Raw genomic sequence first — 12,108 nt, 5'->3', positions numbered from 1 at the left:
AGTGTAGAGAGGCTAGCACTGGAGTAATATGATCAAATTTTTTGGTTCTAGTCAGGATTCTAGCAGCCGTATTTAGCACTAACTGAAGTTTATTTAGTGCTTTATCCGGGTAGCCGGAAAATAGAGCATTGCAGTATTCTAACCTAGAAGTGACAAAAGCATGGATTAATTTTTCTGCATCATTTTTGGACAGAAAGTTTCTAATTTTTGCAATGTTACGTAGATGGAAAAAAGCTGTCCTCGAAATGGTCTTGATATGTTCTTCAAAAGAGAGATCAGGGTCCAGAGTAACGCCGAGGTCCTTCACAGTTTTATTTGAGACGACTGTACAACCATTAAGATTAATTGTCAGATTCAACAGAAGATCTCTTTGTTTCTTGGGACCTAGAACAAGCATCTCTGTTTTGTCCGAGTTGAATAGTAGAAAGTTTGCAGCCATCCACTTCCTTATGTCTGAAACACATGCTTCTAGCGAGGGCAATTTTGGGGCTTCATGTTTCATTGAAATGTACAGCTGTGTGTCATCCGCATAGCAGTGAAAGTTAACATTATGTTTCTGAATAACATCCCCAAGAGGTAAAATATATAGTGAAAACAATAGTGGTCCTAAAACAGAACCTTGAGGAACACCGAAATTTACAGTTGATTTGTCAGAGGACAAACCATTCACAGAGACAAACTGATATCTTTCCGACAGATAAGATCTAAACCAGGCCAGAACATGTCCGTGTAGACCAATTTGGGTTTCCAATCTCTCCAAAAGAATGTGGTGATCGATGGTATCAAAAGCAGCACTAAGGTCTAGGAGCACGAGGACAGATGCAGAGCCTCGGTCCGATGCCATTAAAATGTCATTTACCACCTTCACAAGTGCCGTCTCAGTGCTATGATGGGGTCTAAAACCAGACTGAAGCATTTCGTATACATTGTTTGTCTTCAGGAAGGCAGTGAGTTGCTGCGCAACAGCCTTCTCTAAAATTTTTGAGAGGAATGGAAGATTCGATATAGGCCGATAGTTTTTTATATTTTCTGGGTCAAGGTTTGGCTTTTTCAAGAGAGGCTTTATTACTGCCACTTTTAGTGAGTTTGGTACACATCCAGTGGATAGAGAGCCGTTTATTATGTCCAACATAGGAGGGCCAAGCACAGGAAGCAGCTCTTTCAGTAGTTTAGTTGGAATAGGGTCCAGTATACAAGCTTGAAGGTTTAGAGGCCATGATTATTTTCATCATTGTGTCAAGAGATATAGTACTAAAACACTTGAGCGTCTCTCTTGATCCTAGGTCCTGGCAGAGTTGTGCAGACTCAGGACAACTGAGGTTTGGAGGAATACGCAGGTTTAAAGAAGAGTCCGTAATTTGCTTTCTAATAATCATAATCTTTTCCTCAAAGAAGTTCATGAATTTATCACTGCTAAAGTGAGTCATCCTCTCTTGGGGAATGCTGCTTTTTAGTTAGCTTTGCCACAGTATCAAAAAGGAATTTCGGATTGTTCTTATTTTCCTCAATTAAGTTAGAAAAATAGGATGATCGAGCAGCAGTAAGGGCTCTTCGGTACTGCACGGTACCGTCCTTCCAAGCTAGTCGGAAGACTTCCAGTTTGGTGTGGAGCCATTTCCGTTCCAATTTTCTGGAAGCTTGCTTCAGAGCTCGGGTATTTTCTGTGTACCAGGGAGCTAGTTTCTTATGAGACATTTTTTTAGTTTTTGGGGTGCAACTGCATCTAGGGTATTGCGCAAGGTTAAATTGAGATCCTCAGTTAGGTGGTTAACGGATTTTTGTCCTCTGGCGTCCTTGGGTAGGCAGAGGGAGTCTGGAAGGGCATCAAGGAATCTTTGTGTTGTCTGTGAATTTATAGCACGACTTTTGATGTTCCTTGGTTGGGGTCTGAGCAGATTATTTGTTGCAATTGCAAACGTAATAAAATGGTGGTCCGATAGTCCAGGATTATGAGGAAAAACATTAAGATCCACAACATTTATTCCATGGGACAAAACTAGGTCCAGCGTATGACTGTGACAGTGAGTGGGTCCAGAGACATGTTGGACAAAACCCACTGAGTCGATGATGGCTCCGAAAGCCTTTTGGAGTGGGTCTGTGGACTTTTCCATGTGAATATTAAAGTCACCAAAGATTAGAATATTATCTGCAATGACTACAAGGTCCGATAGGAATTCAGGGAACTCAGTGAGAAACGCTGTATATGGCCCAGGAGGCCTGTAAACAGTAGCTATAAAAAGTGATTGAGTAGGCTGCATAGATTTCATGACTAGAAGCTCAAAAGACGAAAACGTCATTTTTTTTTTGTAAATTGAAATTTGCTATCGTAAATGTTAGCAACACCTCCGCCTTTGCGGGATGCACGGGGGATATGGTCACTAGTGTAGCCAGGAGGTGAGGCCTCATTTAACACAGTAAATTCATCAGGCTTAAGCCATGTTTCAGTCAGGCCAATCACATCAAGATTATGATCAGTGATTAGTTCATTGACTATAATTGCCTTTGAAGTAAGGGATCTAACATTAAGTAGCCCTATTTTGAGATGTGAGGTATCATGATCTCTTTCAGTAATGACAGGAATGGAGGTGGTCTTTATCCTAGTGAGATTGCTAAGGCGAACACCGCCATGTTTAGTTTTGCCCAACCTAGGTCGAGGCACAGACACGGTCTCAATGGTGATAGCTGAGCTGACTACACTGACTATGCTAGTGGCAGACTCCACTATGCTGGCAGGCTGGCTAATAGCCTGCTGCCTGGCCTGCACCCTATTTCATTGTGGAGCTAGAGGAGTTAGAGCCCTGTCTATGTTGGTAGATAAGATGACAGCACCCCTCCAGCTAGGACGGAGTCCGTCACTCCTCAGCAGGTCAGGCTTGGTCCTGTTTGTGGGTGAGTCCCAGAAAGAGGGCCAATTATCTACAAATTCTATCTTTTGGGAGGGGCAGAAAACAGTTTTCAACCAGCGATTGAGTTGTGAGACTCTGCTGTAGAGCTCATCACTCCCCCTAACTGGGAGGGGGCCAGAGACAATTACTCGATGCCGACACATCTTTCTAGCTGATATGCACGCAGAAGCTATGTTGCGCTTGGTGATCTCTGACTGTTTCATCCTAACATCGTTGGTGCCGACGTGGATAACAATATCTCTATACTCTCTACACTCGCCAGTTTTAGCTTTAGCCAGCACCATCTTCAGATTAGCCTTAACGTCGGTAGCCCTGCCCCCGGGTAAACAGTGTATGATCGCTGGATGATTCGCTTTAAGTCTAATACTGCGGGTAATGGAGTCGCCAATGACTAGAGTTTTCAATTTGTCAGAGCTAATGGTGGGAAGCTTCGGCGTCTCAGACCCCATAACGGGAGGAGTAGAGACCAGAGAAGACTCAGCCTCTGACACCGACCCGCTACTTAATGGGGAAAACCGGTTGAAAGTTTCTGTCGGCTGAATGAGCGACACCGGTTGAGCGTTCCTACAGCATTTCCTTCCAGAAACCGTGAGAAAGTTGTCCGGCTGCGGGGACTGTGCCAGGGGATTTATACTACTATCTGTACTTACTGGTGGCACAGACGCTGTTTCCTACACTGAAATTACCCTTGCCTAACTACTGCGTCTGAAGCTGGGCTTGCAGCACAGCTATCCTCGCCGTAAGGCGAGCACAGCGGCTGCAATTAGAAGGCATCATGTTAATGTTACTACTTAGCTTCGGCTGTTGGAGGTCCTGACGAATCGTGTCCAGATAAAGCGTCCGGAGTGAAAAAGTTGAGGAAAAAATAAATAAATATATGAACGGTAATTAAAAAGTGAAAACCGTAAAGTTGTCAGGTAGCAAAATAGGTTGGCAACAAAACGCACAGCAATTCGAAAACAAGCCTGCAAGTTGTGATCAGTCTTCTCCTTGTATGAGCTGAAAGTTTAGAGGGACGGCCAGGTCTTGGTAGATTTGCAGTGGTCTGATACTCCTTCCATTTCAATATTATCGCTTGCACAGTGCTCCTTGGGATGTTTAAAGCTTGGGAAATCATTTTGTATCCAAATCCGGCTTTAAACTTCTTCACAACAGTATCTCGGACCTGCCTTGTTCTTCATGATTCTCTCTGCGCTTTTAACGGACCTCTGAGACAGTGCAGGTGCATTTATACGGAGACTTGATTACACACAGGTGGATTGTATTTATCATCATTAGTCATTTAGGTCAACATTGGATCATTCAGAGATCCTCACTAAACTTCTGGAGAGAGTTTGCTGCACTGAAAGTAAAGGGGCTGAATAATTTTGCACGCCCAATTTTTCAGTTTTTGATTTGTTAAAAAAGTTTGAAATATCCAATAAATGTCGTTCCACTTCATGATTGTGTCCCACTTGTTGTTGATTCTTCACAAAAAAATACAGTTTCATATCTTTATGTTTGAAGCCTGAAATGTGGCAAAAGGTCGCAAAGTTCAAGGGGGCCGAATACTTTCGCAAGGCACTGTATTTGAACTATCATTTCAATCTCTTTTTGTGTTTACTTGTGGTAAATTTGCGATGTACAAATTATTATCATTATTTTCTGAAACCTGACCGTTTTCTGGGATAAACTAAATCAGCCCTGTGGTTAAATCTAGGTGCCTACCTCTGGCCGAGAGGGTAGGGGCCAGGGGTTGATTTAGAATTTACAAGATGTGTCCATCTTTCTCTCGACTGTCCTGGTCAGGACGGAGCTGCTGAAGCTGCTTTTGACCTGTTTCTCTGACGCCATGTACCTGCCCCCCTCTGCTGAGAACAACATCCTCAACCGCTGGGTTACCTTCTTCAGCTCTACAGATAACAGGTAACACACACACTTTATGACTGATTTGGTTTGAGCGTGTGTGTGTGTGTTAACATCATCCTAACTTCTTCCTCCCCTTCCCAGACATGCCCTGCCTCTCTTCACATCTCTCCTAAACGTGGTGTGCGCCTATGACCCAGTGGGGTACGGTATCCCCTACAACTATTTGATGTTCTCTGACTACCGAGAGGTGCTGGTGGAGCATGCTGTCCAGATCCTCATAGTGACTCTGGAGCACGAGGCCGGGGCAGCTGCAGCCACAGCTCAACACAACCTGGACCACTTACACTCCCTCTCCGCCTCTACGATGGAAGACAAGGAGGTAAGAGAACCTGAATAGCTTCCCCAACAGACATCAAACTCCTTTCACGGAGGGCTGAGTGTCTGTGGGTTTTCACTCCTCCCTTGTACACGATTGATTAATTAAAGTCACTAATTAGTAAGGAACTCCCCTCATCTAGTTTTCTAGGACTTAATTGAAATGAAAAAAATAAAACCATCAGCGACTAGGCCCTCTATTGTATGAGTTTGACACCCCTGCTTTACATCTCAGCTACTTGTGGAGAACTGGATAGGAATAAGCAACATGGTGGTAGCTCCAGCTTGCCTCTGGCCACGTGGAATTGTTAGTTGTTGTATCATCTGATAACATTTCTCTTCCTTGTGTTCTCAGCTTGTGGGACCAGACAACCTGTTTGTTAACTACCTGTCCAGGATCCATAGGGAGGAGGTAGGAGACTAATGTACACTGTTCAAATGGTCAAACCAGAGCCATATGACTCAATGGGTCAATCAGAGGTCCTTTTTTTAACCCTTCAAGTCACCGTAAATTGATAGATTTTTGTTTTTCCTTCCTGTCTTTCCCAGGACTTCAGCTTCATCCTGAAGGGCCTGGCCAGACTGATGACCAACCCTCTGATCCAAACCTACCTGCCCAACTCTTCCAAGAAGATCCAGTTCCACCAGGAACTCCTGGTGCTCTTCTGGAAGCTCTGTGACTTCAACAAGGTTTGGACTGGAGCCCTAGCACCGGCATCCCCTCATTCCTACATTGAAGGATACAACAGTGCTGTAGTAGCCTTAATACTGTCCTAGATGGACTAGTAGTCTCACCCCATCACTTCTAGCCTGGTCCTAGATCTGTTTGGGACTTCAACAAGGTTTCGGAGCACACAGAGTTCTTCTGCCCTAAGACCATCCTAGGTCATATGGTTCTTAGTTTCTGTTCTAGCCTCACTCTACACAGCTGTTTCCCCTTCTTGCCTCACTCTACACAGCTGTTTCCTCTTCTAGCCTCACTCTACACAGCTGTTTCCTCTTCTAGCCTCACTCTACACAGCTGTTTCCTCTTCTAGCCTCACTCTACACAGCTGTTTCCTCTTCTAGCCTCACTCTACACAGCTGTTCCCCCATCTAGCCTCACTCTACACAGCTGTTCCCTCTTCTAGCCTCACTCTACACAGCTGTTCTCCCATCTAGCCTCACTCTTCACCTGTTCCCTCTTCCAGCCTCACTCTACACAGCTGTTCCCCCATCTAGCCTCACTCTACACAGCTGTTCCCCCATCTAGCCTCACTCTACACAGCTGTTCCCCCATCTAGCCTCACTCTACACAGCTGTTCCCCCATCTAGCTTCACTCTTCACAGCTGTTCCCAACATTAGTGGTCTGTAGTCATATATTTACAGTTCATTGAATAATAATAATTTTGCATCTCTCATTTCAGTTCATTAAGAACACTGAGGGGTGTCTAGAGAGTAGGGTAAAGTGGCACATCTATGTTTGTTAGGTGCCACAGTCTTTGGAGCTCTGTGCTGCACACTGCCTCTCACATCCATTCACTTCTCAACACTTTCTGCATCCTGTTCCTCTACCGTTCTTCCCTCAACACTGTGCTACCTGGTACATGCCTCATTGCGTCGCACGTTGATTACATGTTTACATACTCCTCGCTCTCTCATCGGGTATGCACTGAGGAGATTTTTAAAGTGTTTCTCTAAATAAATGTAAACTAGCTGCAAACTTAAGTGTTTGTCTATCCTCTGGTTTTCTGTCTGTGACATTTTTAAGTACAGTACTGCTGTTCCTGTTGCACACCGTTAGGGGAGACTATTCATATACTGTTGAAGCTCAATCTCTTAGCCCCTTTGTGGGCTAAAAGGGATCCAATAAAAATTTTATTTATTTTTTGTGTGTTTCAGAAGTTTCTATTCTTCGTGTTAAAGAGCAGTGATGTTCTGGATGTCCTGGTGCCTATCCTGTTCTACCTGAATGATGCACGAGCTGACCAGTGTGAGTCACATAGAACTGTCTGAGTAGGTGGCACTGAGAGATATGGAAGCTCTGCTTCTTGCTCCTAAGCAACTTTGCAGTTACAAGCATTTCGCTACACCCGGAATAACATCTGCTAAATATATGTAGGTGACCAATAAAATGTGATTTGTGTGCATGTTCCGAATGCAGTCTGTATGTTTTGGGATTGTTGGGTACTAGGTGTACATGCACTCTGTCTTAGTTTATAGTGTCTGTTTGTGTGACATGCACTGTGTGTGTGTGTGCAGCTTGTGTGGGCCTGATACACATTGGTGTCTTTATTCTGCTGCTGCTGAGTGGAGAGAGGAACTTTGGTGTGCGTCTGAATAAAACCTACTCGGTGCGGGTCCCCATGGACATCCCTGTGTTCACTGGAACACATGCTGATCTGCTCATCATGGTGAGTAGTGCTACTGGTTCTGTCTGGATGGGAGATATCTCAGTGCTTCCCTGGATGGGAGTGGGGTGAGGGAATTATATATTTTACATGCTCTGATGAAAGTCTTTGTTGACCGAAAAGCCTGGCACAAACTGAAACTACCACTGATTCAAGTGTGTGGAGACTATTCATAGTACACTATTAAGGTAACTGTGCACAGTTGCCTTATGTTAGTTCATTTGTGATTGTCTAGATTTTCCACAAAATCATCACAGGTGGACACCAGCACCTGAAGCCTCTCTTTGACTGCCTGCTTACCATCATCGTGAATGGTGAGCGCTCCTATTCTATTTAAATCTGTGGGTGAGTGTCTGACTGTCAGTGAAATGGTCACCACCTGTTGGCAGCATCTGGGTATTACAGTTTCTTGACACCAGTACTCCACCATCCTCCACAGTGTCTCCCTACCTGAAGAGTCTGTCCATGGTAGCAGCCACCAAGCTGCTCCACCTCCTGGAAGCCTTCTCCACCAACTGGTTCCTGTTTTCTGCCTCCCAGAACCATCATCTGATCTTCTTCCTGCTCGAGGTCTTCAACAACCTCATACAGTATCAGTTTGATGGTAAGGCCTGGCTGTAGCTAACTCGGGTTCCATATCTGATTGTGCTGTCTTGCCAAACGGCAATGGCAATGAGTGACAAGGAGTTGGCAAGACAGCACAAAGTGATCTGGGACCCAGGCTCTATAGTTTCACGTTGTCAGTCGTCACAAAGTAGTAGAGCAAACCTGGGGTCATAAGGCTAGGTTGGCTCACTCCTCCAAAGATTTTACCAAGCACTGACTGGGCAGTATGGGAACTACACCATCTCTTGGTGGATATTGGGATTGTTTCAACATGGTTGACTTTAAATGACCAGAACATAAACTGCCAGACTGACACTATTTAAGAGCACTTTTCTTTACATTATAAACCTGTCCACTGTTTGTTCCTCCCCCCTCCAGGTAACTGTAACCTGGTGTACACCCTCATCCGCAAGCGCAACATCTTCCATCAGCTGGCCAATCTGACCTCTGACCCGGTCACTATCCACAAGGTAAAGAGAGAGAGAATGTGCTCTCTAATGTAAAAATCTATACCATACAACTTTGTCCATGTTACAGCAAACGGTGGATCTTAAAATGAAAAAGGGGCCAGCACTCACTTGTTGCAGTTGAATCATTGAAGCTTTTATTGATCATTTTCTTCTCCATCCGCATAACAAGGCCCTAGAGATGAAGAAGATGACATTGGCTCGTATCCCCCGTACCAACTCCCAGGAGACCATCTCCATGGATGGGTCCCGACCGGCCGTCCCAGCTGAGCCAGGGACCCTCAAAGCCAGCCTCGTGGCCATACCAGGTACCCCCTCTCCTCTTTGGAGCTCTCCATGCATGCATGTATTTTGCAAAGCACATTTCCCTATGGTATGCTAATGTTTTCTATTAACTTGGCTTTGCCGGTTGTCCACTAAGCTTCACTAACTTATAACCTATCACTTTTACAACTCAGTTCATCACAGATATTGGAATTCTCTCAGCCCTTTTTATAAAAGAAAAACAGCAGTTGATTTGGTTTAGTCATTTTCACCAAATATCATAGCAATCCCTTATTTGACATCAGTTTTGTTCCATTGTTAGAAACCATTGAACACTTCTCTAAGAATCTGCTGTCACTGTAGCTATTGACAAGCTGACAAAGAAGGCTCAGGTCTCTGAGGATGGCACCATGGTCTGTCTCCAGCACAACACACACTCTCCACAGATGACCGCTGACCAGCATACACACAGCCTGCAGCCTCAAACGGCTGATGACCAGCACAAACACTCTCCACAGTCCTCTGACACCAACACCAGTGGTATAGCAGGAGCCAGCAGCACAGAGTCCAACTCAGGGAGAAACAATGAGGTAAGAGCTCTAATTGGGGAGACTCATGAACCCAGCTCACTGGAAATCGATCCATGGGGGAATGATTTAGTGAATTACGAACATGTATCAGGACAAAATATATACAGAATGCAACTTCTCAGTGACATGATTTTGTAAAGAAAATGCTGTTGAGCTTAGTGATGACCACAATGGTTATTCTTATTCCTGTCAGGAGGCTTTTCCACCAGTGTCAGACCTAGCCAGGGGTTGTTTGTCCAGAGTGTCAGCATCAGCTACATACTGGAACCCTACTCCAGACTGGGTAAGAGAACTCCCTCCCCTTTCCATCCAACCCTAAACATAGAGTACATTCACAGCTGGGGTGTTATGTACATCATTGGTAAGATCTTTCTTTCTCTCCCTCCCGATAGATGGTGACCTGCTCTCCCTTCTCTGTACTGTTCTCTGTCAGGTCCTCTCCTGGAAGAGTAAGCTTCCTCTCCAGACGATCATGAGGCTGCTACAAGTCCTGGTTCCTCAGGTGGAGAAGATCTGCATAGACAAGTAAGGGAGAAAGATCCTAATCTTTCCAACAATGTAAAATGGGCGGGGGGGGGGGGGGTTACTTTTCAATTCAAGAGAGTATGACAGAGCATTTGTAGGATCATTTGATTTTGATTGTGGAACCCATAACTGACCAGAACACAGAGTGATAAATATCGTTCCCCAGAACTGGATTAGCATGGATTAGATTGACCAATCCTTTTAATCTAACCTGCCCAGGGACTACAGTTAAAAATTTGCCATTTGGATAAAACAGGCACTTTGACAGTATTGCTGATTAATGTGCACTGTCCCTGTAAAACTTTGTATATGTTTTTCTCTTCCAGGGGCCTGACAGATGAGTCAGAGATCCTAAAGTTCCTACAGCATGGTACCCTGGTGGGCCTGCTGCCTGTGCCACACCCCATCCTCATTAGGAAGTACCAGGCTAACGCGGGCACTGCCATGTGGTTCCGCACATACACGTGGGGTGTCATTTACCTACGGTAAGCAACATGGGTCAAATGAAAAGGGAAAGATTAAAATATTTGATGGTGATGACAGTAAATACTTGTAGTATAAGACCCAGTCCATGTACAGAATGAATATGATTAAGTTAAGATCTACTTTGGAGTAATTACAAAAGAGCAGTGCATGCTATACCCGAATTGCCGAATCCCGAAAGCAGGATTATTAAATTGACCAGCTAACTTTGATTAATAGCCACATAACTTGATTTTCTGGTTGATGAAGAAATCAACATTTGTATATTGGTTGTTGTCAAGTCAGTTAAACATTATCATTATATTTCTCAAGATGATTTCAAGCAATTTTGGTCATCTGGCTAACTATTTTTGATCCAGCTATCTTTACCAGCTCCCAGGTCTAGGAATAAAGTGTACCAGCTGGTGGTCAGTCAGTGTGTTTGTCACATCTACTTGCAGAGTCACTTATTCCATGACTCACAGGTGATTGTGAGTGATTCTCTCAAATTGAATCTGATCTTTATTAACTCCTGTCCCCTGGGCTTTTGTTACCATAGTAACGTGGATCCTCCAATCTGGTACGACACCGACGTCAGACTGTTTGAGATTCAGAGGTTCTAACTGGAGGAGGTGAAGAGGTCTCTACGACTGCGTCTGAAATAGCACCCTGTCCCCTATATAGTGCATAACTTTTGACAGGAGCCCTATGGACCCTTGTCAAAAGTAGTGCACTATATAAGGGATAGGGTGCTATTTGGGAAGCACACTGTGTCTCTCTGGAACAGGGTTGTCTGGCTGGTTCCCCCTCAGAACCACAAACTCATAACAGTCTCCTACCAACTGCCATCTTCAAACCTGAACACAAGTCTGGATGAGGAAGAGGACAGATGAAGATTGAACGGACATACCTGCTCTAGAAAACAAGAATTTACCGTTTTTTTCCTGCATTTTGTTTCTTGCCAAACCCGTAAATCATCATGTAATAAACCACTTTTCCTACAAGCTGTCTGCTACTACAACTGCCAAAAGATCTGCCATATCCTGTGTGTATTTTCTATGTCAGTATATTCCTTCACTTCTTCAACCTTAATGTAACTTTTTTCCCCAAACAAAGACCATGTATACACTACCGTATGTATACATTAGGTAATCTGCTATTTAAGTTTTTGTATGTTTTAGATTATGTATTGCACTTATTTTCGGTATCTCCTTTTTCAGGGAGCTTCATTTTCCCCCTATTATCGTTGTAAAATGTATTTTTTATTTTGGTTTGAAATAGACTTAGGCTGGCTAGCGTGAGACTCACTAAAGGATGCAGCTTTAAGAAACCTGTCACGTCTGAATGAAAAAGGCAGACTAGTGCTGAATCCCAAATTGCCCCTCCAATTCAGTGTTCACGTGCCCCATTTGCCATATGCACGCGTTGTGCTGAGGGTGTGAAAATAATGAATGGCTAATTAGATCCCAGATAGCCACTTTGACCGTGTCTCTGCTTCAGAGTGATGTGGTATCCCATAACTCACTGCGTTATTTTTGAGTTTGTGTAATTTCACACAAAATAAATGCGGTGTGGCTTGTTATGAGCCACCTGTATTTGTTTGTGTCTAATGTTGAGGCTTTACACATGTAACATGAAATACTTCCCACATTAAATGTTTATGTTACCAATGTT

General features: G+C 44.1%; 1 protein-coding gene across 2 annotated transcripts in view; it reads left to right on the top strand.

Moving 5' to 3' along the window:
- LOC124038486 (protein HID1-like) overlaps positions 1–12,108 on the top strand; it is a 29,562-nt gene extending 17,454 nt beyond the window's left edge. The window contains exons 6-20 of one of the 2 annotated variants that reach the window (XM_046354429.1): positions 4,695–4,811; positions 4,896–5,133; positions 5,485–5,541; positions 5,679–5,819; positions 7,012–7,102; positions 7,372–7,523; positions 7,756–7,834; positions 7,960–8,124; positions 8,505–8,596; positions 8,766–8,901; positions 9,221–9,447; positions 9,641–9,730; positions 9,881–9,972; positions 10,299–10,457; positions 10,994–12,108. In XM_046354429.1, the coding sequence (XP_046210385.1) occupies positions 4,695–4,811; positions 4,896–5,133; positions 5,485–5,541; positions 5,679–5,819; positions 7,012–7,102; positions 7,372–7,523; positions 7,756–7,834; positions 7,960–8,124; positions 8,505–8,596; positions 8,766–8,901; positions 9,221–9,447; positions 9,641–9,730; positions 9,881–9,972; positions 10,299–10,457; positions 10,994–11,057 (1,900 nt within the window). In that variant the 3' untranslated portion in view covers positions 11,058–12,108. Of the gene's footprint in view, positions 1–4,694; positions 4,812–4,895; positions 5,134–5,484; positions 5,542–5,678; positions 5,820–7,011; positions 7,103–7,371; positions 7,524–7,755; positions 7,835–7,959; positions 8,125–8,504; positions 8,597–8,765; positions 8,902–9,220; positions 9,448–9,640; positions 9,731–9,839; positions 9,973–10,298; positions 10,458–10,993 lie in introns of those variants that run through there. The other variant, XM_046354430.1, reaches the window with a different exon arrangement.

The sequence above is a fragment of the Oncorhynchus gorbuscha genome, linkage group LG06 (genome assembly GCF_021184085.1).
Source record: "Oncorhynchus gorbuscha isolate QuinsamMale2020 ecotype Even-year linkage group LG06, OgorEven_v1.0, whole genome shotgun sequence".
NCBI lineage: Eukaryota > Metazoa > Chordata > Actinopteri > Salmoniformes > Salmonidae > Oncorhynchus > Oncorhynchus gorbuscha.
The sequence above is the reverse complement of the archived record's forward strand: the minus strand, read 5'-3'. Positions and strand labels throughout refer to the sequence as shown.